At 39.0% G+C, this 27,779-nt stretch overlaps 1 protein-coding gene across 1 annotated transcript in view; it reads left to right on the top strand.

Annotated features, from left to right (window-relative positions):
* LOC150082629 (docking protein 6-like) overlaps positions 1-27,779 on the top strand; it is a 96,810-nt gene that overhangs the window by 20,301 nt on the left and 48,730 nt on the right. The window contains exons 2-3 of the mRNA XM_090377551.1: positions 8,876-8,968; positions 23,959-24,181. Of these exons, the coding sequence (XP_090233677.1) occupies positions 8,888-8,968; positions 23,959-24,181 (304 nt within the window). The 5' untranslated portion in view covers positions 8,876-8,887. The remainder of the gene's footprint in view (positions 1-8,875; positions 8,969-23,958; positions 24,182-27,779) is intronic.

Raw genomic sequence — 27,779 nt, 5'->3', positions numbered from 1 at the left:
AATTCCCTTTACTTTTTAAATTGGCTTCACATAAAGAACTCGCTGGCTGTGAGCAGTGCCGTTTGCAAAAGATAACCAAAAAATTCGCTGTCTAATATTGTATAACCAAAAGGTGAGAAACCAAAACCTTTGTACAAAAGTTGGACACTTCTGATTTTAAGATTTCTCATTGATCAACATAAAATGTCGCCGTTCATAAACCACAATTTCTGTTTGGATGGTGCATTAGGTCACAGTTTTTGTTCAATGGTTTAGAATATATTGCCTACTATAAATATGTTCATACAATCCGTGGTCAATCCGTGAAAAGTCCATTTATTTTCAAATTAGACAGGAAAAAAACTGAGTATAGGAATGAGTGAGGTATACGTTACTTTGGCTAGCTTGGCATCCTGTAAGGAAGACAACTGTTTTAGAAATTCTAATATTCTGTAAGCTGTGATGACTACAGTATCTTATTTAATGAAGATGCAATTGTAAGAAATGGCAATATCTAAATCAGTAATGTAGAAATTCTACAGGTAGGATTTAGAACTAAAATGCCTCAGACTACGGGAAGAGTTTACTGTCACATACATTAGTGCATTAGCATCTTGTCTATACACAGTAAAACAACTGTAGTTGCCTAGGCAACTCGTGAAAGAATTCACAATATCAGATGTAATGAGACTGCGCAACTACAGTTAGTTTACTGCGTATACAAATGATACTAATGCACGAACTTATTGATGTAGAAATGCGATTGATTTTTTTATATACGGCATAGAATAAATATTAAATTATACAATATTTATTCTTGGGTCATGATCGGTTAAAATATGGCATTTTTGTACATTGCTGGTAAAATTATTTATGTCGGCCAACTTTAGAAAAGTCTGCAGGCTATTTAGGAAGACAAGGCTGCAATTGTACCTCAGACACAACATGCGTTTGTTAAAGGGAGATCTTGTCTGACCAATTCGATTGGATACTACGATGTGGTCACAGAAGAACTGAATGCAAAATGTAATTTTGATATTATACACTTGGATTTCAGGAAAGCTTTTGTTTTGATACTGTTGCACATAAAAAACTGTCGTACAAATTGGAGTGTGCCATTAAGGGCAAGTTGCTGCTATGGATAAAGGGATGGTTGAATGGGAGAAGACAGAGTGTGGTAATCAGTGGGCACTGCTCTTCGTGGACTAATGTTATTACTGGAGTCACTCACGGTTCGATTTTGGGCCCATTGTTGCTTTCTATATTTATCAGTAATATTGATGAACGCATATCAGGCTTAATGTCCAAGTTTGCAGATGATATAAAGGTCTGCAGGGTAGTTAATGACAGAAATGACGGTATGCTACTGCAACAGGATCTTGAAAAGTTAGGTAAATCGGCTGAGAAGTGGCAATTGAAGGGTAGTGTAAAATGAAAAAGACCTGAGGATAACTGTGTAGAAAGAAATGCAGTTCCCTGAGCAATGCAGTCTGTCCGCATTGCTCAGAGGACAACCGGGTTTTGTCAATCATATATAGAAATCTTTGCTAGCAGGAATAAGGAAGTGATAATTCCATTATATAAGGCAATGGTCAGGCCATATTTTGTGTACTGCATATAGGTATGGAGTCCTCATTTTAGGAATGTTATGAAGCTGCTGAACGAGTACAGAGAAGGGCAGCGAGATTTGTGAAGGGAACAAAGGGGTGCTCTTGCCAAGAAAAGCTTCAGTTCTGCAAATTGCAGCAGTGTGGTGACTATGCACCTGCGAGGTGGTCTAATTGAGTGTTTAAGTTTGAATGGATGGAGCAAACTCGATACTAATGGGATTCTTCCTCTTGCTCAGACTACACACATGAAGGGGCATAAACTGATATTGAGGAAGGATGGTTGTAGAAAAATGTACGGAAATTTTCCTTTAACCAGTGGATGGTTGTTTGTTGGAACAAACTTCCATCTGTTGTTGTGGAAGTTGATAGCTTAAATAAATTCGAGGAAGGGAACTAGACAAGCTATTGGAGCGAATGAATAGTTGAAATGGAAATTGTTTTTTTTTTTTTTTTTGACTTGGCTGATGCTTTACGAGCTTGCTTTCTTCCATCATTTACTGCTACTAATGTTAATAACTGCAAAGCACAAAGAATTTTATGTTGTCTGCCTATAGGAATAATTTGACTCCTGAGAAAGGAAGTATAGTTAAAACATTTACATAGACATTGAATAACAATGGTTCTAATAATGAATAATGCGGAATTCCTAATAAAAATTTAAACTACAGTGGTACCTTGGTATACGTCCACTTTGAAATAAGTCCAACTTGATATATGTCCTGTGTGGACGCGAAAAATTTTGTTTGGTATACGACCTTTGTTTGGAATACGATTTGCGTGCGTCAAAATGAGTCACGACACCGCGCGCTACCCTTGTTTACCTCTCTCGAAACAAAGCCACGACTCAGAGATGCCAGATCTTAACCCCTCTCCAAAAACCGAATAAAAGCCGACCAAGGACGGACGCTAGCAAAGTACGCGCGCCCGTCCTCACTCGGCTTTCCGAATAAAACCGACCGAGGACGTATGCGTGTACGGTGCGCGCTTACGTCCTCGATCGACTTTTTTTTTCTTTTTTGGTAGTTGTTGGCGCATCGGCTTCTGTGGCCATAATGCACCTCCCAAGGTTTTTGCAGTACTTTGATCCAAGCCCGAGGCGGGATTCGAACCCGCGACCTTTGGGTTACCAGGCAGGCACTTTACCCACCTGGCTAGCCCGGTCGGCTTCTCGATCGACTGAATTCGGTTTTTGGAGAGGGGGTTAGATCTGGCATCTCTGCCACGACTGCCCACGAACGACAGTGCGACAGTTTCTACCATTTAGTGAACAACCCGCGCTATAACTCTTTGAATTTTCACGTGATTTTGTGTTTTTTCGTGTAAATTTATTAACCATGAGTTCTAAGAAAGTTAATGGGAAGAGCCAAGCAACGAAGAAAATGGTTATGATCACCATGGAGGTGAAAAAAGAGATTGTTGAAAAGTATGAAGGTGGCATGCGTATCCGGGACTTGGCTGCTGCATACCGTATGCCTAGAACAACAAAGACGTTATTAAATCGTTATTAATTAAATTTGTGAAAAACAAAGACGTTATTAAATCTGCTAACGTTGCGAAGGGGGTGAAATCAATTACTAAACAAAGATCAGGGACATTAGAGCATGTTGAGAAATTGCTGTTGATCTGGATAACAGAAAAACAGTGTGCTGGCGATAGCATATCCGAGGCAATGATTTGCGAAAAGGCAAAACTGATGCATGCCTATCTTTTGAAAAACAAGGCAGGAACGAGCCAAGAAAGTGAAGTGTTTAAAGCCAGCCGTGGCTGGTTTGATAATTTTAAGAAGAGGACTGGCATTCACAGTGTTGTGAGGTATGGAGAGGGAGCCAGTGCTGATAAAGCCGTAATAGCATTGTCTGGAATGACCAGACAATGCTATTACGGCCAGACAATGCTATTAAGACCAGAGTTTGGGGAATTTGTGGAGGCTGAGGGTTTTGTTCCCCAACAAGTTTTTAATTGTGACGAAACAGGCCTGTTTTGGAAGAAAATGCCTAACAGGACCTATATTACACAAGAGTTAGCCTATCCTTCATTGGCTTGTGCCCTTGCCAGGGCACAAGCCAATGAAGGATAGGCTAACTCTCTTGTTCTGTTGCAATGCAAGTGGGGATTGCAAACTGAAGCCTCTACTGATCTACCACTCTGAAAACCTGAGGGCCTTTAAGAAACATAACGTGCAGAAAACTCAGTTACCTGTGATGTGGAGGTCAAACAGCAAGGCTTGGGTAACCAGAGAATATATCAGCGAGTGGTTTAATGTTATGTTTGGGCCAAGTGTAAAAAGTTATTTAGAGGAGAAAAACCTGCCTCTGAAGACCCTCCTCATAATGAACAATGCTCCAGCTCACCCTCCAAGCTTGCAGGACTATGTGCTGCCGGAGTTTGACTTCATCACTGTAAAGTTCCTCCCCCCCCCAACACGACTCCTCTCATTCAGCCCATGGACCAGCAGGTCTTCAGTAATTTCAAGAAACTCTACACTAAAGCACTATTCCAGAGGTGCTTTGAAGTGACCTCTGACACAGAATTAACCCTAAGAGAGTTTTGGAAAGATCACTTTACTATCGTGCATTGCATGTCTCTCATTGAAAAAGCCTGGCAGGAAGTTTCCTACAGAACAATGAACTCTGCTTGGAGGAATTTGTGGCCAGAAGCAGTGACTGAAAGGGACTTTGAGGCTGTGCCTATAGTGGAGGATATTGTCTCTCTGGGTAGGTCCATGGGTCTGGATGTGAGTGATGGTGATGTGGAGGAGTTAGTGGAGGAGCACAGGGAAGAACTGACCACTGAGGAGCTGCAGGAACTTGAGAATGAGGAACACAAGACTAAGATGGATACACTCTCTTCAGGCTCGGAGGAGGAGGAGGAGGAGGAGATGGAGGAAGCCACTACTTCATTAATCAAGGAAATCTTTGCCAAATGGATGGATGTCAAAAACTTGGCAGAGAAGTACCACCCCAACAAAGCCCAAACAAGCCGTAATAGTATTGTCTGGAATGACCAGACAATGTCACATTTCTGAAACATCCTGAGGAGAAGGCAGAAGCAAAGTTCTTTGTACAGATTTTTAGTAAACGTCAAACCTGGTGATCCTCAACCAGGTCCAAGTAGGGAAAAGAGACAGAAAAGAGAAAATTAAAGTTTGTTCAATTTTCATTTATTTCATCTACCGTATTTTCCGGCTTATAAGACCCACTGGCATACAAGACGCACCCTCGTTTTGGCCACATATTTTGGAAAAAAATAAAAAAAATAAAAAATAAATATTTCTCCAAAATAATAAAAATAATATTTTGGAGAAAATAATAATAATAAATTTAAATACGGTAATACAGTATATTTTTCTCAAAATAATGGTATACGCTTGGGTATACCGATAATGAAATGTTTGTTTCTGAAAAAAGCTGAGAGAAGTAACGTAACAGAAATTCTTACTCACCCTAAAACAAATACGGGCGTCACTTTCTCTTTGTAAAAGACGGTTGGAATTGAAAAATCCCGATCCAGTCTAATTAGCCCGCCATACCATAAAAGCGCGAGATCATATTATAGAGGAAGCAAACACACGGGAAAATGAAACAAGTTTTTACTTACGTCTGATTGTGAGATTCATATCACTCAGATTTCAACAAATTTTCCACGAAAAAAAGATTACTGGTATGTATTGTTGCCATAGATTATAAACACTGATAATTGTTAAAATATATTTCAACAGATAAATCTTAAGTAAAATTGGTGTGAAGTTCAAAGAGAAGTTTTCAGAACTCAGTTTACCGGCACTGCGTCATCGAAAATGCATTGCCGGTAGTCTTTAGGCCTAATCTGACATTGACCCTATGAGACGCAGGGTGATTTTCCGAGTATTTCTTCGCGAAAAAAACCGCGTCTTATAAGCCGGAAAATACGGGTAATTGCTTTTGTATGCATATTTTAGTGCACTGCATCATTTATTGCTTTTGTATTTACGTATTTTAGTATTAAGCAGTGTTTAAATTATTTTATACAACCCAATCAATGTATAATATGTCAATAACAATAGGATTTTTTTTCATGGGAACGGATTAATCATTTTCCCTTTATTTCTTATGGGAAAAATTCGTTTGAGGATCTGGAACGGATTAAAGAGGTATACCGAGGTACCACTGTATTTGGACTAGTATACATTGAATTATATGAGATAGAATCTTTTGAAGTAATAAGAGAAACTTATCAAAGAGTTCATCAAGCCGTAATATTTGCGTTTTAGAATCAGGTAGTCAATAGAATCAAACACGGGGTAAATTTGTGTATACCACAAGAATTTGTGGTATACACAAATTCTTGTGGTATACACAAGAATTTGTATACACTTGTATATACACCTAGAGTGCCCATTAAATTCGGGACTAGGATTGAATAGAAAAAAAAAAAAAAAAAAAAGGAAAAAATTCGTTACACTGTAATAGAAATTATTAGTTTATCGAGGATTGTACAGGCAGCATTACGGCCAAAAATGTGGCCCCAACAAGGTGTTGCTAATGCAACGGCAATTCAGTGTGTATTGTTAGTGTTGTTGTAGTTTTAGATATTATTATTATTATTTTTTTATTTCTCCGTATGGATTTGTTTTTCCTCCACGATGCGTACCGGTAGCAGGTGCGTGGGGTGGTTATGTTTTGCTATTTATTATTATTGGTCGAGGAACTCTCTGACTGCCCCACAGGTGTTCATGATCGCGGCTTTCTGGAGTTCCTTGTAGTTTTTCTCCGGGATGCCTATTGCTACTAGATTCTTATGTATTCCCTTTGAGCATAATGCTGATGGTTGTTTACAGTGATTATCATGTCCTGTCCTGAAAAAGAATCATAAAAATTCCTCGCGTTATTTATGTGATTTGAACTGAAGTCGTCCCCCCCCCCCCATTATGGGATTTTTTCGCGACGGGTACTTCTACCAAGTGCATGGGGTGGTTGGTCGTGTCCGGTTACTATTATTATTATTACTGTTGGTCGAGGAACTCTGACTGTGCTACAGGTGTTCAGGATCGCCGCTTTCTAGAGTTGCATGTAAGTGCTCTCTGGGAGGCCTATTCCTGATCTTTTCCTCATAGGTTTTCTGGAGGTACTAGTGTGTTAGGCTATGTCGATCAGGTAGGTAGCCATTTCCTATGTATTTCCTGTGTTGATTATTGGTCTTGGATGGCGAGCATGAATCGTTCGGTCTCGGTGAAGAATTCTCGCTAGTGAAGCATGCGTTGGAAGCCATCTTATTTAAGTAGTCTTGATGGAAGTCATTGTTTTGTCTGCCGTTGAGTGCCTTCTTGGCCCATCTTTCTGTTTTTGTTTCCTTTGTCTCTGTGAGTGGGCTTAATGAAGTTGTGCGGTGTGTGCCGTTTGTCTATTTCCTTATAGCTTGTAGATTGGCGCTTTGTTTTCCTGGAAGTAATCCCTAAGTTCTTAATCGCCTTCTTCTGTTGTTCAGTGAGGTTTGTCAAACCCTTCCCTCCTTCTTGCCAGGCTATGGTCAGTCTCAATGGCCGACTTCGGGTGGTGTTGCCTGCTCATGGTCGTCATTATCCTGGTCGATCTCAATATCTCCTCTAGATTGGTGTTGGTACAATCTATGATCTTGAAGGAGTATGTTAGTACTGGGACTGCGTAGGTTTTTATGACTCTGACCATGGTCCCACCATTCAGCTTTGTTTTTGGCAGTCTCCTCAAAGCCCACCTGATGGATTTTTCCATCAGGTGGGCTTTGAGGAGCCTTGATGTTCCTGTGTTCTAACTATTGTGCCTGCACCCCCCCCAGATATTTGTAAGTCTCTTCATTGGTCTTCATTGGTAGTTTCAGCCAAATGGATTTCATTGATGCGATCCATGGGTCTTGCATTTTTCTAAGCCAAATTACATCCTGGTGTCAGTGCTGAACTATTCAGTGATTCTGGAGTTGATTCTCGGTTGCGGCATAGATTTTGATGTCATCATCCATGTACATCGGGTGAGAGAGTGTGTACAGCTGTTCTTCCTCCCTTCTTTAAAGGTATATCTGTACTTGCTGTTGTTGAGCATGACGGACTGTGGGTTGAGTGCTAGACAGAACCATAGTGGATTCAGGGCATCTCCCTGAAAGATTTCTTTTCTGATGGGAATCTTCTCGACCATGATGGTGATCTTCCACTATCAGCCATCTATGGGTTCGAAGGCCTTGCTGTAGTCAATTTATGCTGTGTACTGGTTGCCGTTGGCTTGCTCCATAATTGTCGTGTCAATTATCAATTGCTCCTTGCTCATGTGCTTATATTCCTTTTGCTGCTCGGCTATTATTTTCTAGCCGTCCAAGTGGTCTGACAGCTGGTCAGGATCTTGTACATTGTTGGGAGACAGGTGATCGGGTTGTACTTCGCCGGGTTTATGGTGTCTTTGTCCTTAGCCTTCAGGCAATTCGTTGAGTCAGACTCTTGGATTGTGTTAACATATTAACATCTGGTGCCTTAACATCTGGGTTAATGGGTTTGATGGCGCATAAGCTACTTTGATTATAATGCCATCTGGGTTAACTGATCCACTGTGTGTGCACCTGAACTTCTTGTACCAGTAGCTGTGGATGTTATCTATCCTTGGGTTTGCCAGTTGTAGGACTTCCTGATCGACTGTTGTGCTTTCTCCTGAATCTCCCATTCTATCATCTCTCATAGATTCTCGGTTTTCTTCCATTCTAGATCTGTACATGGTGCACGGTTGTTTTACTAACTTCGCTTCTCCACAGACCTCCTCGAGTGCCTTCTTCTCTTGTCCACTGCTCCTGTAGAAGAATACTCTCTGGGTTTCATCAAATATCCGGTTGTCTGTTTTCCTCTAGGGCGTTTTGCATCTAGTAGTGGGGTAGTTATTGAGAGTGACACCAGATGGTGCCACTGTATGGTGCAGCCATCGCTTTGACCTTGCAAGAGGTAGGTCCGATGAAGAGACTTTTAGCTATTTTTTCCCTCGCGTTTTTTTTTTTTTTTTTTTTTTTCACTTTAGGATTCGAACGTAGTTGTCCATCGTCGTTACCACTGGGCTAATCGCACTGTTGCACTACATAATTAGTAGTTAGTGACTTCGCAGAAACATTTAACAAGTTAGAAAGAATCCTTAATTTTTGTACACTTAATGAAATATTTAAAAAAAACTTTCTTAGTGCCTTAACATTAAATATAGTATGTGTATTTTGAGTAGTATTTTATTTACTTTTTATATAAAGTTCTTCGTTTCTAAAGTGCACTTTTTTTTCTCACCCTTTCGCTTATAAAATTTCTCATGCAGGTCCACACTTGGATGTCGAAACCAGCAATGTCTTGCGATGAATTAGATGTTATTAAGGAAGGCTATGTGAGGATACGAAGCCGTACATTTGGGGTAAGCTATCTACAGCTTTTTTTTTTTTTTTAATTGTTATGTTTGGTAAGAAGGAAATAAATCTCTGTACTTTCCATAATATTATTGATGATATCCAGCAGAAAAACAACATAGAGGTATTTGTAGATACTTTATTTCAATAACAAGAATTTAGGACAATATTCTTCTGTTCTCTTAACAGTAATAAGAAAGATTCTTTACAGAGGATAACAATGGTGAACTAGCAACGACAGCAATCATTAAAATGGTGGGAACATACAATGAAACGTCCGATTTCCATTTAAAAATACTGTATTAAAAAACAAATACATGATTATCACGATTCCCTCTCTATATTTTAAGTTCATGCAGTAGACATCCTTCTCTGACTGTTGATAGAGAATTGGGACAAATGCCATTTCACTTGCAGATTGGATTTACTACACTTCAAAAATGGATCCATGATTGTTTATTTATTTATTATTTTTTATTTTTGCCAAAGAAACGAAGCCTATGAGACTTCCGTGTACGTCCATGAAAAACCCAAGTTTCTGGGACGGAAAAAAAACTGCAAGATCAAAAAGGTGATACAAATTTGTATAATCGAAAATCCAGCTAAACTGATGACCTAGTTGAACAGGTATTCGATTTGGTACCTTGGGAGTGATAACATCGAGATGAACCGCTGTAAAATAAATGACAAAATTATGTAAAAAAACTTCTGCCTGAAACGTCATACGAATACGTGTTACTCATCATTATTTGATACTGTTCCATAAATAATATTTCATATTCATGCTTTCGTGCTTATTTACACTTAGCAAACCCAAAACATGTTCAGTGCAATTTAATAGAATGGTGTCAGATTTTTGTTATCGAGGTTTCTGGGATCGAGTCACGCCTTTAACTGGTCTAGGTACATCAGTTAATTAATAAATCGATATCCTCTTTGTATTTTTTCTACTATAAGAGACAAAGTTAATATATCTTCAACAATAACAATATATTTCTCAGCCATAGGTTTTGTGTTAATTTGAACCTTAAGTCATTTTGGCCAAAACTAACCCTTTAGAGTTGAGGGATGTGTGTGTGTGTGTGTGTGTGTGTGTGTGTGCTGTTGTTGTTGTAGTTGGCTATATGAGTATCAGCGACCAAGGTGTATATTGTCTGTAAATTGCGTGTGTTCTGTGGTCGATTTTCTGTTTTTCTGGACGAAAAACTCGAGTTTCCGGGACAAAACCACGCTACCCTCGCCTGAGACCAACGTTGCCACGTAACAGCTGCGTTCTGAAAAAGGCCCATAAAAACTCCTCACGTAATCGACGGGACTCGAACTCATTTCATTTCCACCCGTTGTGGGGAAGACGGTGGTCGGCGTGTGTGTGTGTTATTCCCGAAAGCAACTTAGGCTATGATGAATCAGTATGTTATGCCTGTAAATTGCATGTATTCTGTGTCGATTTGCCTGTTTGCTGGACGAAAAACCTGATTTTCGGGGAGGGAGAACCATTCACCCCTCTCCTGAGACCGAATAACTCAGCCATTGTGAAAAAAGTCCATAAAAATGACATAAGACCTTTCATGCTTATTCAGCACAAAATGAAAATTGAGATCTTTTCAGGTTTTGAGGAAGACATGACATTTCCTTGTTTACTTTGAGGCACTTAAGTCTTGACATGGTTGTGTGAGTATGTGTTCATCATGTTGCAATATCCAGGCAATTCATAGAAGTGGAACAGCCTCTGTCAAATAAGAAGTAATCTGAGACCAGGAACTTTATCTCAGTAATGAGAAGTTTGATTTAAGTTAGAAATAATCAGCCAGTGGGCGAGTTATGAATAATTGGCAAACCCACTATTAGACTATAATGAGTAGCTTTTTGTCAGTAGTTTCAAATTAAAAATAGCGAAATATTTAATTTTTGGGGTTTTTGACTTTGCTATTATTTGGATCAAATCAAGGAATGCTACGATTCCTTGATTTGTATCCAAGGGAAGTAATTTTCAACAGTACCAATTCCACGAAAGAGCATCCATCTAAAAATAGTTTCTCTGCAATATTCGAAAAGAATAAATTAACAGCCACGACGCTAATATTTGACAACAAAACAAGATTAAATATATAGTGAAAAGTTTATCCAACATATATATTCAAACATTCTCTCTCTCCATTTAAATGACATATGAAAGCCAAGAGTAATTATTAACATTACGGGTATTGGAACTTTTAACTGGCAATGACCATCGAAAATCTTAAGATTTTCGAAATCTTTTTTGAAATTTTAGACCGAGACTTTGAGCTTTTTTTTTTTTTTTTTTTTTTTTTGTAAATTAAACTTATCAACTAAAAGCATTCAATTGCCTTCCGGAGTTTACAGGACTAAAATTATGAATCATAGTCAGGTCAAGGTTCTGACATATAAAGAAGAAGAATTTTTGAATGCCTGGAATAGGTTATTAAGAACTTTTCAGTTTTTCCTGCATGTGTATCATATCGTTAACAGGTATCAATAAGGATAATTACTCACTTGTTATCGATGATGGAACGCCGACAGATTAGATATCGTCAAAAGGGGCCAATAAAGAAAAAAAGAAAAAAAAAAAAACTTTAAAAGATAAAAAATCAGAAGAAATAAAAAATGTACTTCTCGGAACGCCCGACAAAGCGAAAGCATGGGACAAGCATTATACAGTTCTTATCATTACTGTTTTTAAATATTACGATATTGCTACCAGAACCAGGAATACATCTTGGGAAAGAGAAACATTCCTAATGGAAGTAGAAAATCCACTCCTTTTTTGTTTCTGTTTTTAAGTAAAGATCCACAGGAAACAGATTCAAATATCAATTTTATAAATCCTCTACTTTTAGTGTATTATCTCTTCGGCCTCTGATAACTTAAAAATTAAAATTATGAATAAAATAACCACGTGAATAGAAATAATTAATCTAATGAGATACGCGTCGTGGTGGTCAGCATTCATTTATACAGACGTTTCACTTTTGAAAATTCTTTCGCATGAATATTAAGTTGTTTTAACCTTGAAGTGGCGAGATAGTTCATGAAAGAAATGTTTGGTTATTTCTTCTTCTTCTTCTAATATTAAATTACGAATAACAGGTATTATTGTCGTATACGTCATTTTCAAGATTAAAGATGATGAATTAATTTATTGTTTTCCCATTTTGTTGTATACTTTCAGCAGTCGAAAGCAAACAACAAAAAAGCGCCCTCTGCTTCGTTCACTCGAAGTTTACCTAACTCTGTGCAATAAGCCATGCTTAGAGGCTATGTCAGAGGCCAGTGTCTGAAGGCAGGAGCCATGCGGTAATTGAAGGGTGTTCATCATATTATGTCTGTAGTTGTCTCATTAGAGTCCGACTTGTATGCAAAGCGTAGTTGTGAGTGATCTAGCGGCGGTCAAATCCCATGACCGGAATCGAGTTAGGGTCAAGGTTATGGGGATATAATCGCTACCTAGTTAGTACAAGGCATGTATGAAGCTACAGTACAACTTGTCATTTGCTGTGGCTCCTGTTTCACTTTATTTTTGGAGCCTTGATGATCTCGAATGAAATATTCAAGCGTTATTTTTTAAAATTAAATATACATTGAGAAATGCTCGGTTATTATTCTTTAGTTTGTAACTATCTTTCGATCATAGACATTAAAAAAAACAAAAAGTGCTTCTTATACCACTACTCCATCCATAGAAGTATCTTCTTACATAATTAATGTACAAAAACTTCCGAGTGACAGGAAAATTTTATACCGCTATTATCTCTGCAGAATTAACCACGTGGATCACGTAATATCGAGTTGAGGTCAAAATACTTGAACTCTTTTAACGATGATGCTGACTATGTCGTGTTAAGGTCAAGTTTTTGTTTTTCTTTTTTTTTTGAGTAACAACCGTATACTGTATTTTTCAACGTTATACTGGAATATACTGCGCAAAACATTATTGATGAATAATGTTTTGCGCAGAGAGTTGAAATAACTGCTATTTTAAGAGGCTGCTTCCCTTACTGATATTAGTGTTTTGATAGCGTGTGTTCATTTAGTGATATGATAATTTTAAAGCTATTAATGGATAATTATTATTGTATATCCTTTTAACACTGTTTAATGAGAATAGTGCATAAATAAATCACATGTTATGTACAGTAGCGTAGCTACCCTTTTTCGGGCCCTGAGGCAAAAAACATTTTCGGGCCCATACTTAATTAATGAAAATTGCAAAAACAGGAGACAGCCAAAGACGCCGGGCCCCTAAAGGGCCCAGGCCCGGAGGCAATTGCCTTACCTGCCTATATGGTAGCTACGCCACTGATTATGTATCAGTTGCTAACAGACAATGCAGACCGAGGGTAGGACGGTAATAATAAATAATAATTAATTAAATTAATAAATGAATAATAATAAATTATTGAGATTTAATAATGATAAATACTAGTAAGTTATACATATTACATGATGTTCGGGTAGGGTTAACGCTGACTATAAATCCAAGCTCCTTCCCCACTCCACGGACTCTTGATGGTACAGAGGTGGATTTAGTGATTAATGGCAGTAATCAGGCGGAATCCATTTGCGAACTCGGTTTCTTCGCGGAAACAGATTATATATATTTTTTAAAAATCTATTGTAGTAATTTAAAAATAAAATAAATAAAAAATCAATAACAAAACATTTGCGAAATCTTTGAGATAACTTTTTGGAAACCAGAAGGTTCTGTAGAACAGATTTTGAAAACTACTGATCTAGATAAACTTATCAGACATGCTGGAAAATGGCAGTTGAGGTTTAAGAGCGATAAATCGTGTGTAAACCCGGTGATAATTGCATTTATCACCGGATCTGTACCATGACCACTTACCTAATAGTGTCTTGAGCCACCTTTCCCTGTGGTAACTGCTTGCACTCGACATGGCGTCGAATCCACGACATCATGGAAGGTATTCTGGACCAGCTGTACAGAATTATGTTCCGTAGCTCGGCAACGAAACGGACTGGCGATTGCTACGTTCCACCGCATCTCACAAATGTTCGGTGGAACTGATGAGGGGGGAATTTGGCGACCAGAGGAGCACACGAAATGCTTGAACATCACCTTTGAACCATTCCTGCACAATGCGCGAGCTTTGTTACATGGGGAATTGTCTTGTTAAAAGAGTCCAGTGCCATCTGGATACACGGTCACTATGCATGGCTAAACTTAGTCCGAAACAATGCCGAGGTAGGGTCTGGCTGTGAGGGTGTGTTCAATAGGGGTGAGGGGACCCAGTGACGTCAAAAAAAAACAAAAAAAAAAAAAAACTTATATTTAGGCCACCCAATTATTAAATTCATCTCCCGTGCTGTGTGTCGTATGTCTGTTAATTGCGTGTGTTCTATGGTCGATTTGTCTATTTGCTCGACGAAAAACCCCAGTTTCTGGGGGAAAAAACCTTGCTATCTACGCCTGAGCCCGACTAACTCAGCCACGGAGTGAAAAAAGCCCATTAAAGTTCCTCGCGTCATCGACAGGATTCGAACCCTGGCCTTTTCCACCCGGTGGGGGAGGACGGTGACGATACCACTGTGCTACCCACGCAGACCGTGACGTCCATGAAAACATCTCCCAAACCGTACCCACGCAGACAGTGACGTCTATGAAAACATCTCCCAAACCGTGATGCCGCCGGCCTGTTTTTGTCCAACCTGTAATCGTAGTCTGGTTGCAGCTGTTCATCTACTCGCAGTTGAATACGCACCTGTCTGTCTGCAAGATGGAGTTGGAACCTTGTTTCATCAGACCAGACGACTCTTTTCCAGTCGTCCAACATTTAGGAACGGTGTCCCGTGTCCACTGCACGTGGAGGTGTCGATTACAGTCGGTCAACATAGTGTGTGTAGTGTTAGGAGAAAGGCGCCTCAGGTGGTTTCCCACATCTGCGCCGATCGGTCAACACGGGCACATGAACTGGTTGCCTACTCCGTAGGCCTATCCGCAAGAGCGTCTGCTGGATGGTGTGCTAGGAAACGTTTCTCTGTGCGCTTTGGTAGTCTGCCGTTAATTGGGGGATTGTGACCCGTATGTTGTCCCGGACAGCATGTGCCAACCGCCATTCATCTCGAATGTCAACCATTAGTGGTATCACCGTCCCAGCACGATGAGTGGTCTTGTGTTCCTCTTCGGAACATTCACGCCACATCTTCACTACGGCGGTCTTCGAACACCCACAATGCCTGCGGTTGTTGAGATACTAGCCCTGCTTTCTTAGCGTCGCAAACCATTCCCCGTTCAAACTCCGTTAGATCTTTCCCTTTCGCCATTTCACGGGCTCCGTATTGACGAACTGCAGGCACTATACTTGCCGTCACTATATATGGGTAGCAGACAACATACTACTTAGGTGATACCAGACTGATGATAATGGAGTATGAAAAAGATGTAGTGATTGTATTGTCCGAAATGAAATACTCTGTGCAGTTACAAACATGGCGTCTGTCAGTAATATATTGATGCCAATGAACTTTGCCAGCAGGCATAATGAGATGATTATCCAATTTTTAAGGCAATGGTTAGGCCACATCTGAAACGCTGCATACAGGAAACCTCATTTTAGGTTGCGCTTTTGGGAATCTTTTGGGAAATGCTGTAGAGAAGAGCAACAAGATTAGTTAGGGACTCAAAAGGATATTCTTTCCAAGAAAGATTAAGAAAAAAACCACGCTACCCTCGCCTGAGACCGACTAACTCAACCACCTTGTGAAAAAGGCCCATAAAATTTCCTTCCGTCATAGACGGGAGTCGAACTCAAGTCTTTCCCACCCGGCGTGGGGAGCACGGTGATCCTTCCTACCAACTGTGCTACCCACGAGGGCAGGAGGTGTGCCAGGTTCTACAATTTAGGGGTCTTGCTGGGCTTCCCAGAGAATTCTGGAGAAGCCCAGGTGAAACACTGAAATGAGCGGAAGAAGTACGGGAAAGAGGACAAAGAAAGAGGATGGAAGAACGAGGCGTCCCCTTGGGAAGATATGAGACACTTGACAAGTAAAGTTGAAAAAACAGGAAGGACATTGGCATCCATTCAACCCACAGGGGTTTAGCATATCCAAGCACCCACTCTGGAAGACCAGGATCCGCTATTATCCTACCCCCATGGTGTTTTAGCAGAATGCCCCTCCGACAACGTCTTCAGAGCCAGCAGAAGCATAAAAGTAAATCCCACTCAGCGTGAAGCTTGGTTAGCAGTAGATCAAAACGAGGTCAGCAGTCATTCGTCCGTTAGTGTCGATATCAAGAAGTAAACGCAGGTTCCAGAGCAATAAGTTAAGTCCAGTTAGTCAGTAGTAGGGAATGTCAAGATCTGATGCCAGCATACGTTCTGGCTTGCGGAAAAGTCATCGAAGAGGTCGTCATAAGCAGGAAGATGTGGCAATCGAGGAAGGGGAATCCTCTGTGGTGGCAAATCCAGTCTGAATTCGGAGGCTGAAATACAGGTCAATGTAGAAAAGGCAATCATGCAGTATGCGTTCCGAGGTTTTTCGTTGTCATGTATGCAGTTTGCAGTTGGAGAGAGGCCATGTTCGTGAAGTTTCGCGTTCATGCTTTCGTCACCGGAGATGAGGTATGTGGCTTGAAGTCTTCAGTCGAACGACTTGAGATAGTGTTTGCAAAAGTCATGCACTTTTGGAAGAAGCCTAAATTCCAAGTCCGTTGACTGAGGTTCATGAGCTGCGTTCATGAACCTCTGTCAACGGAGTGGTTTTCTCCGTTTGAATTGGGTTGTTCAGGTCTAGGATAATGCCATCCACTTCTTTATGGATGCCCTTTCTGTGATGGTATTTCAAGCAATGGAAAACAATCTCATGCTAAATAGGCAGCTTTCCGCATATAACTTGCAGGGCTGGGGTGGAAACTGTCCTGCAAGCCCTGATGATTGTGAGGAGGATAATTTTCTCGATCTGGGTGAGTGTTTGCCGGACAGAGGGAGCCTCGATTCGGTGCCCTCGCACGCACCAGCACTATATGTCATAATAGAGAGAAATATACACTCGTAGTATAACTTTAGTGAGTATACCTGTAGGTCCCAGTCCTTCCGAGTGACTCGAGCAATTTTTCCAGCGAGGTTGTTCACTTTTTCTCTGAGATAGCTGCAGTGAGTGTGGTAAGAGGGATTTGTCATCTAGAAAGACACCCAGATATTTGTAAGAACTCTCATATTTTATTTGTTGTCCTCTGTGTTTGATGGTGGAGCGGATGTTATGGTGTTCAAAGAACCTTTAAGGAACATCTGCCTTGTCTCTTTGTGGAGACATTCGGTTTGTTCTTGTCGCACCATTCAGCGAGGTCTTCAAGAATGCGTTACAGATATCCTCGAATTGTCTCGAGCCTCCGTAGGCGATGATGGCCAAGTCGTTTGTGTATGCGTAACGAACAAGACGATCCCGCACAACAGACCAGAAATAACCCTCGTCAGAAAGAAGGAAAATACTACCTAGCTGTGCCCAACTCCAGTGACCTCCAGAAAACCTACGAGGAAAAGATCAGGAAATACACGGACCTAAGACAGAAAGTCAAAGAGATGTGGCATATGGAACAAGTAACGACTATCCCGATCACCGTGTCAACCACCAGCATGGTGCTAAAGAGACTACATAATAATCTAGCAGCAATAGGCCTCCCAGAGAACATTCACAAGGAACTCCTGAAAGCTGCGATCCAGAACACTTGTAGGATAGTCAGAGAGTCTCTCGACCAATGATAACAACCACTCATGCACCTGGCGGGATGAAAAAATAATAATAATAACAATAAAAATAAGAATAAGGCGATTTAAAAAGATACAAATAAAAGGTTCGACTATCCCTTTGGTCTTATTTTCATTTGATATTGTGAAACACGATAGTTGAAAGCGTTACAAAAACAAGCCCAAAATACGTCCAGGAAAAGGTAAATGTTAGTCAAAAACACGAAAATATACAGAGCAGTAGCGACACGTCCATGTGCAACACTGTATATAATAAAGTTTCTCTTTATACTCCAGACCGATACAGAGGACACAAGATACAGAGGATACAAGAACATCGCTGTATCTGCTTTAATACTTATGTAGGCTTCAACCACGGTCACTCAAGCGCGTGTACTTCTGTATCCTCGCGCTAATTAAGTTGGTAGACTGCGGTGGGTTTCAACCTGAGCTTTCCTGCACCTTGTGTACGAAAAACTAATTTGACTTCAATTGCAAACACTCTTTAGGTCTGATTTCTGCTGATTCCCACTAAACCCACCACCACCATGATCTGTGGGAGGCTGGACAATAATTGTCACGTTCTTTTGTTTAAAGAGACTGGGTTGAACTGTGTATAAGTAAAAAAAAAAAAGTGCAGAATGTAAAATTTTGTTAACATAAATATAAAACTGAAGTACCTCAAATCTGCAATTGGAAAACCAACGGTTGTGGAGGGATTACTGTATTTCATGAAGAAAATTTGCTGATACTTTTTTTTCTGATCTGAACAAGGCATTTTGTGCATGTCATACGTGTATTAAAGTGAACAGAATTTGTGTCCGTGTGTGTATTAAGCGCCAAAGCAACAAAGGCTATGAGGTGTCAGCATGTTTTGTTTGTAAATTGCGTGTATTCTGCGGACCTGTTTGCTGAATGAAAAACCAGAGCTTGTGAGAGATAAAAACCGATCAGATCCTCAGATCTTCCTCAACATGTCAGTTTTTAAGCCTATTTGTATTTCTAAAAAAAAAATAAAAAATTCGTAGAAGAAAATACAAAGAATTATTTACTTAAAAAACGTTCTTTGAAATGTTAAACGTTAAATTGAAGGGAAAAAAAATATTCATGAAATATTTAACGTTAAATGTTAGATTACGCGATTTAAAAAAATTAAAGAGAGAATGGAAAGAATGAAGCAGCATATAACATCTGAATTTACTAAAAGCTCTAGATAGTTTCATGTTTGAATTACCTGCTGTGGAATCATGTTAGCGCTTCCTTGTTGTAGGGTCGTAATAAGGAAGTGAGTATGACAAGGATCTGTGGCTATCAAGCTGGTTTATCATTTGAATAAATGAGAATGAAAGCACGAAGACAGAAAACCTTAATAATCAGTTTGAGCAGTTGGTGTTGTTCATCAAAGTTTTAAAAGGTGGCTCCAAAACCCATGATATCATTTAATCCCATGGTCGTTGGTGAAAAGGAACTTAGAAATATTTCTAATATCCAAATCCCTTTCAATCATTTATCTTTTTCTCTGATCTCTTTCTAGGCATACATCAAAAAAATCCGCTTTAAATATAAGAGGTCGTATAATGACAATTTTCTATTTTTTTATTTATTTATTTTTTTATTTTGTATTAAATCGATAGGTTTCACTTCATTCTATATCTGTTTCTAAGCATATAATAGTTTCATCTTAAATAACCATTATGCATTAGCAACGTTCATACAACAAGTGGATTAATATAAATTGTGTGAATTTAGAAGAACTGGAAAGTGAAACAATTTAAATGTTAAAAAAAGTTTACGTGCTAATGAAGCAGTGTCTAAAGCAGAAGTCCTTGGCTGGTTAAAGGGGGATGTAAACTTTACACTTACTGAAATTTGTCTGTAAAAGGTCAGACTCATTTTGGCAAAACACTTTGACGTATAGAATGTTTGTCATGACAATACGCCAACTCACAACCCTCCTTTCGCTAGTTTTGTCAATAAAGGAGCTAATAGGTTTATTCATTTTTCAAGGTCGTTGCATATCGGATTTTTGTCCACCGAACCTCGATATACACATTGTATACTAACAAGGTGAACACTCAGCTATCTTCAGGCATTAATTCGGAAGACCCTCCAGTCCCACAAAGCATTCCTTTGTGCTGGCTCTGAAATCTGCCTTCAACTCCGTACATATTATCCTCTATAGTGTCTCCTTGAGCTCTGGTCCCAGCTAATATCCCAACTGTCCTCAGAAACTTGCTAGTGAGATATCCCCAACTATCCAACAGTCTAGTTACTGGTTCACTTGCCTTCTTTGGACTCGAGATGAATTCAGAAATATTATCTTCTCGTCTAGAACACAAGCAGAGCTCAGTCTAACATCCTCTTTCTTTTGCTTTCTATTTTGGGCAATGAATAGGCCGCCATAGCCGAGTAAACGCCGTAAACCCTTGTGCTAAACGCTTGGGAAAACTCCTATACGCTTGTACAGGCGTTTGAGTTGACCATGTTTCAAGTCCACATGACTAGTAAATATGGCAGTGTTCTTGTATTTTCTATCTTATGCACTCCTCTGATTCATGTGGCTGTTCAGGAATATAAACAAAAAAATTTTTCTAGGGTATGAAACTAGCCCTCTGTCGATCTCGCAACAAAGAAACCATCGGACAGTTTCTGTTTTACTATTTCAGACTGATCATAGGAAAGGTAGCTGTAGCTGAGTGATAGTGGTTCAATTTCGCGTGACTGCTAAATCTTGTATTCGCTGTATCTTGTGAATCATGACTATGTGGTCTTCCTGGAGTACAAACAGAAAATTTATATGTTTATTTATAAGTATATAGAAGTATTATCTGCTGCTTCCTATCCATGCCGAAGAAACTTTAGGGCCTAGAATTGTGGATCCCAAAATGTTGTGCCATCTTGCCTGATGCAACCTTAACATAATCACAGCTCTTTAACAGCCCTCCGCAACACTCCAGTCCAGTACGTAGAATATACGTGGAAAATAACAATGGAACTAAACTTGTGCTCCACCGTCCACGCCTTTATCATCTGGGGGCTTGTGAGCTGAAGTTCCCTTAATAGCCTTCCCTCCGGTGTTCGACTGGACAGCTATTATTCAACTTTCATTAGACGCTTTCCTAATATTATTATCGATAATAATATTAGGAAATTTCCGCATGGTCAACTTGTCGTAATGGGCTGTTTATGAGTATTTTATGTTTCTTCATTTCCTAGCAAAGATCTTATTACTATCTTTTGGAAATCGTTGCCTGTAAATTATTATTATCATCATCATCATCATCATCATCAAACGTCTTGATCATCCGCCTTATTCATCGAAATTTTCTCTGTGCGGTTTCTGTATCTTTCCTAAATCTAAAACTCATCAGAAAGATCCTGAAATTTGAGCATTAGCATTAAAGAAAATATCATTGACATTTAAAATAAGAGTTAAAGATGCTCTGAACGGTGGAAAACAGCAGTGTCAGTTAAATAAAGTGAATGTGTTTGCTAGAAAACGGACAAGAAAGAGACTAAAAAAATTACGAAACAGAGACAATTAATGCAAAAAGGAAAGAGAAAATACATTGATATTTTAATCAGTGGCCAATTTACATGTCCTACTCCTCGCAGGTGGCACAGTGGATGTAATCACCATCCTCTCTACACCGGGTGAAAAGACATCGGCTCTAGTCCCGTAAAGTTAGTCAGTCTCAGGAGCGAGGGTTGCATGGTTTTTGGGTTGACCAAGCCGGGGTTTTTCGTCCTGGAATCAAGAAAAATCGACCATAAAATCATTTATGTGGATTAAAGCCTACAAGTTATAGGTCAAACGTGCCCGTGTTTGAAATTTATAAAAGTTGACTCATTGTAACAGCCTTATCTATCATTCATATTGATGTTTATTAATATTTAGTAATATTTTTTATCTTCAATTGGCCACCGCCAATAGTACCATTTTGCCTCTTCTTTGTCGCGGACTTTGTTCGTTTTATAAGTATGTGTAATGGATTCAATATGATTTTTCACTTGCTTTTGTGAAGTAGAGAAGTTTCATATGGAAAATACTTTTCAATAAAACTGGTACAAATCACTCACACTTTTCAAGAAGGTTTCATTGTGAGACAATAGCCAGTGGAGACTCGTTAACTGTTATAATTTCGCAGATAATCTCAGACATTTATCAACCGGAAGGAGGTGATTTTTTTTATTTACAATACGATTATAAAGATTATAAATATGTATGCCTATTTTTGTTGTGCTGAAATTAGTTGTATTATTTCAAGTCTTACTGAGTAATTTGCTTTAAGTCTTATTTTTGAGTCATTATTGCTAATAAGTAACGTAGACAATTGTAAAAATAATAGTCGATAGAGAACAATAGTTGTCATGAAAGGGAAATAATTCTAAGTTTGATCAACTTGGAGTTTAAAGTTCGTTAAAGTAAAAAGGTTGACAATGTAAAAGAATAATGCATGACAGGAGAGGGTAGATAAGATTTATTTTCTTTTCTTTATTTATTTATTTGCCTTGTTGGGGGACATTGTTTTTTTCTTAGAAGCTAGTGGATATTTGAATGTAGGATTCTATTAAAGAGCAAAATAACTGAGATTAATATACCGTGGGTTGGGTCCACACATCTCACGCAATTATTTTCGTCATTATCCCCGTCATTAATACGGATAATGAAGGTCCCACTGTACCAAGAATTTTTAAAGTTCTTTTAAGCTAAAAAGAACAATTATCGCCAATACTGTTCAAGTCACTAGACGTTGGAGTGCTGCACCTGTAAATTACTTGCGTTTTACAGATTCTTGTTTTTCTGAGACACACCAAACCCGGGGAAATAATCCACCCTGCGCATGAGAACTCCTAACTCAACCCTGTTACAAAAGACCTCTATTTTTTTCACTTCGTCGGATTTAAAGGATTTGAACGCGAACCTTTTCAAACGTAGGACAAGGGAGACATAGCCAGTATTCATCCGCGGAGGCCGTATCCTTTCTTTCTTATTTAATACGTTTTCGATTGTCTCGTTTGAGAGCCTCAGGAAATTGAAGTGGAGGCCACATATTGAACACCACTGATCTAGAAACAATAACTGCCACTTAGAAAAGTCCAGTACTATATAATTATATCTTGACTATCCTCTCTGAATTCTGATTTATAGAAGTGTTTTTGCCTTCAGGGAACGCATACGACATTTTTTCTTATTTTCGTATGAAAGCGGAATGTTGTTTCACAAGATAGAAGCTTGTGTGTGTGTGTGTTTCGGTTCACTCACTCACTTATGGTATTTTAATTAATGAAAACTGTAGTCTGCCCATTTCATACCTAGCATATTTCGTCTGCCTTTTAATTTTTCATATAAGAAAAAGTTTTCGTATAATTAAATACATTTGGCCACAGAAAGTGGTTTACATTCGTATTTAGTGAACAGCTCATGATTTCAAATCTACTTACTAAGGAAACAAAGCGAGTCTGGGATAAATATCGACAAAGCGCTAGGATTATTTAAAATAGTGCCAATGTTGTGAGATTAGTTATTGAACAAAAGCTGAAGCTTTTGTTCAATAATAATTTATGCAAAATTTTATTAACCATAATAAGTAACGAAAATCTATTATACATTATCAAAACCGTTGTTGAATATGTTTTTCCACGATCTTACTCTCAAGTGTTATATTAAACTAATTAAATAGATTAATTAGGCGCTTGTTGAGTAAAGCTCGGATTTTTTTTAGAAATATTAAAATAATAAAAATTCCGAATATTAATATCATAAATCATATTAAATGTTCGATAGTTAATACATCTTTATGATCTTACGCTTACTTTTTAATAAACTATATTGAAATGAATATAGACAAACAACCGATTACTATATTACTAAAACTTCACATTAATTAATTTTTTTATATATTTCATTTATTAATCTTTTAATATACATTATTATAATTCGCTATCTCATGTATATCTAGGTTAAATAAATAAATGCTAGTGCTCAGCGGCTACTGAAAAATTACGTGCAGTTTACTGAATATAAAAATTCCTGTTTTTTTTTTTTTTTTTTTTAATTTGTTGAAGAATGCTTAAAGATGAGACAGCATCGTTCAATTTTTGATAGCGTATATGGTGTGAAAATATTCCCTGTACTTTATCTTTCTCCATTTTATATTCATTTGACAATAATAATTTTTGTTCCCATAAAATATAATTTACATTGAAATGGTCACCAATTATTATATCTTTTTCATTAAACACCAGGATTTATATTTAATTTTTCTCAGTGGTGGCGGAGAAAGTGGATAGTCTTAAGGCGGTCAGCAAACAACGTACCATGTCGTCTTGAAAAATATCCTGACGAGAAAAGCGCACGAGCTGGAAGTTGGCAGAAAGTAGAAATATTAACCTATACTAGCACTGTCATCAGGATACCATCCAGTGTTCGAAAACATGCCCTGGCTGTTGTCTTTCAAGATGGTACCACGAAGTGTTTTGCATGCGATTCTGGTAAGCAATTAATTTTTAATTTTGCCCTTAAACTCTTAATATTTAATGATACTTAGCTTAATATAATTACATATTATGCAGCGATATTGGAAATATAATTGAGATGGATTATATCCATATTTGTGGACAATACAGCATTTTATATTACCATAGAGTAACTTAAAATCTCAGAGAAAATATATCAAAAATTAAGTATTACAATAATCCTCGTTTTCATTATTATTATTATTTTCATACTTGTTCTTATTAGACGCTTTTGTGAGTTTGCAAAAGTGCCTGTTGTCTTTACTGTATCCGTTCTTCTGTCCTCATGTAAGAACTCAACTCCCACTGTGCAGATTTTCTTTGAATTTTATATTTGCATCTTTAAGAAAGATTTGTTTCTATGTAACGAATTTTAATGAAATTAAAATTCATTACATAGAAATTCCCCCACCCCGTAATATTTAGAGTTACCTCTGTACATAAATGGAAATACACTTTAGTTGGTTTTGCACTAGCAAAATCCCCTCGAGTAGGAATGGACTTGTCAGTGACGCTGTTGAAGGATCAAAGTCGGGAAAAACTAATATAAGATGTAGTTTTCACATGGCGAACAGTTTTTGATTGTCTATGACATAGTGGGGTCAGCATCGAGATCTTTCCGAATTTGAACGGGAAATGGTTGCGTGGGCAAGACATGCAGATGCCGCTATCTTGACAACAGTCAGCATGGTTAAGTACCCATTCTGTGGTGTTACGAGTTTACCGTGACTGGTTCAGCAGTGATCGAACAGTCAGTCAAAGGTCACATGTGGGACAACCACCTGTGGTCGACGGCCGTGATGAGCGTCGTTTGTCTCGTCTCGTAACATAGCAGCGACGCAGCACAGCTGGCCCAACTAACCACGCAGTGCAACGTAGGAACGGTGGGAACAGTATCCACATGGACTATGCACTGGACACTAGCTTGTATAGGCTATGGCAGTCGACGGCCGTCACAGGTACCTATGCTCACTGAAAGACACAAGAAACCACGCCTGCATGGCCACGTCAGCACAAACACTGGACCACCGGTGTGGAAATTTGTTGCTTGGGCTGATCAATCCTGTTTCCAACTGTATCACGCGGATGGGCGTATCCACCTTTGGAGAAAGCAACATAAAGTCATCGCACCTAAATGCGCTGTTGGTGTTCGGTGGGCTGGAGGTGGTGGCATTATGTTTTGGAGACTTTTCCTGGCATGCCATGTTCCACAACAGCTCGTTGGGAACGTTTACCTTTTTATCATCGCCTACCAAGTACATCCTTTCATGTTGACAGTCTGCCCACGACTCTGGCGTCTGTCAACAAGACAACGCACCATCTCACAAGGCCCAGCAAGTTGTGAATGTTTTCAGGAACCTGACAATGAATTCTCTGCCCTCCTTTGGCTGCTCAATTCAACCGATCTCATCCAATTAGGTATATTTAGGACCTATTGGAAAAGGATACTGGATGCCACGACCATCCACCTTACAATGTACAACACGTAGATAACACAACCTCGGGATATCCTGCAAGACCTTGTGAAATCCATGCCATGATGCGTTTGAGCTGTATTATGAGCAGAAGGTGTCCCTGTGATGTTATTAGGTAGGTGTTGCTAATGCCAAGCCAATTCAGTGTAGCAATTATCTTCCAACCCACCCCCAAATAAAATTTCTGCACATGGGGATTTTTGATTTTCTTGGCAGACCCATAAAAATATCTCAAGGAAGAGGACTTTTACTGCATCTGCCAAAAAAGGAAAAATTCTCAAACACTTTCCCCATTGCCAAAAAGTGTTTCTACTATCAAATTCTGCCTTGAACTTTGCTAACTTTTCACGTCAACCACTCTTGAATTCAGTTTATGCTACTGATCTGCAACTCATTGCCGAAAAGTAAATTTCATCAGATCCAACCTTTTGTTATCCCCCCCCCTCAAATATATACAGTCTATGTATATATATTTCTGACTTCTAGTTCTTGTTTCTCGTACCAGTGAAAATATACCTGGCTAGTACATTTTACTGATGCCCTTCAGGACCAAATAAATATATACCTAAATCACTCATCCCCTAAGGTGTATAGTTGCCAGATTTTGTCTTCGTCACCTTTAAGCCGTTATCCATATGGACATCAATCAGCACTATTCACCAATCTAATTGCCGTTCTTTTAACCCATTCTAGAAGCCCTTTGTATTTTTTCAAGTGTGGCCTTAAGACCTGACCACAATATTCTAATTACAGTGGTACCTTACTCGCATGGGTAGCACAGTTGGAGAATCGCCGTCCTCCTCACATCTGGTGCAAAATACCTCAGTTTGGGTACCGTCGATGACGTGAGAAAATTTTATGGGCCTTTTTCACAACGTGGCCGAGTTAGTCGATCTGAAGCGAGTGTAACATGGTTTTTTTCCCCTAGAATCTCAAGTTTCTTGTTCAGCAAACATAAAATCGACCTCAGAACACATGCAATTTACAGACAATATATACAGAGCAATGTGGCCTTAGTTGTTGATGCTCTTAAAACCCTATCAAAATAAAAAACAAACGGCGTTACCATCGTGTTATATACAGGTACAATAACATCCTTTTCCTTACTTGCAAAGGGCCTATGTATCACAGGCAGTACACCATGTACCTTTCTAGACACTTGTTTACATTGCATGGTAAATTTCAATTTGATTATATCATTACCCCTTAGTCTTTTTCGTTCAGAACCACTTTTAGCATCTCTCTGTTTATAAGTAACTCCTAGATTTCTCTTCTCAAGGTGCAAAATTTTACATTTAGAAACATTAAAGTTTAGTTACCATTTTTCTTAATTTTATCGGCCACGTTGTGAAAAAAGCCTCATAAGAATTCCTCCTGGCATCTACGGGACCCGAACTGAGGTTTTTTACATCCGGCATGGGGAGAACGGTATCCTACCAATTATGCCATCCACAAGGGCAGACTGACTTTGTAGACCTTTAGCATCTCTATTAGCAAGGTATGAGGCACGGAGTCGAAGGCCTTGCAGTAATCGAGAGTAAGCTGTGTACAGGTTGCGGCGCTAGTAAGCTTGTACTATGACTGTGGCATCAGTGGTTAATTGCTCCTTATATCCTTTGCATCCTTTCTGCTGTTTGGTCATGATATTGTGTCTCTCCAAGTGGTGTGATATCTTCTTGTTCAGCAGCTGGATAGGACCTTGTACATCGTTGAGAGATAGGTGATCGGCCTGTACTTTTCCGGGTTTCTTGTATCTTGGTCTCTAGCTTTCAGATATGTGATTCCTTGAGTAAGAAACTCTGAGATTATCTCTGGGTGACTTATCATTCGGGTGAACTGCTCTGCTAAGTGCTTGTGTATGCAAGTGAGCCTCTTGTACCAGTAGTTGTGGACGTTATCTATTCCTGAAGTTCGCCAGTTGTGGGACTTCGTGATCGACTATTGTATGTACTTCTTCCTCCTGAATCTCTCATTTTCTGCACATCCTTGTTTTTTCCGTTCTAGTTCTATCCAGGGGGCTCGGCTGTGATGTGTTACTTCACTGTCCTATACGTTGTCCCAGAACTCAATCGTGTTCTGCTCATTTGGTCCTTTTCCGT

This window comes from Mastigoproctus giganteus, chromosome 7 (assembly GCF_048544385.1).
Source record: "Mastigoproctus giganteus isolate SK-2022 chromosome 7, ASM4854438v1, whole genome shotgun sequence".
Classification (NCBI taxonomy): domain Eukaryota; kingdom Metazoa; phylum Arthropoda; class Arachnida; order Uropygi; family Thelyphonidae; genus Mastigoproctus; species Mastigoproctus giganteus.
Note: the sequence above shows the minus strand (reverse complement) of the source record. Positions and strands in the feature narration are given on the sequence as shown.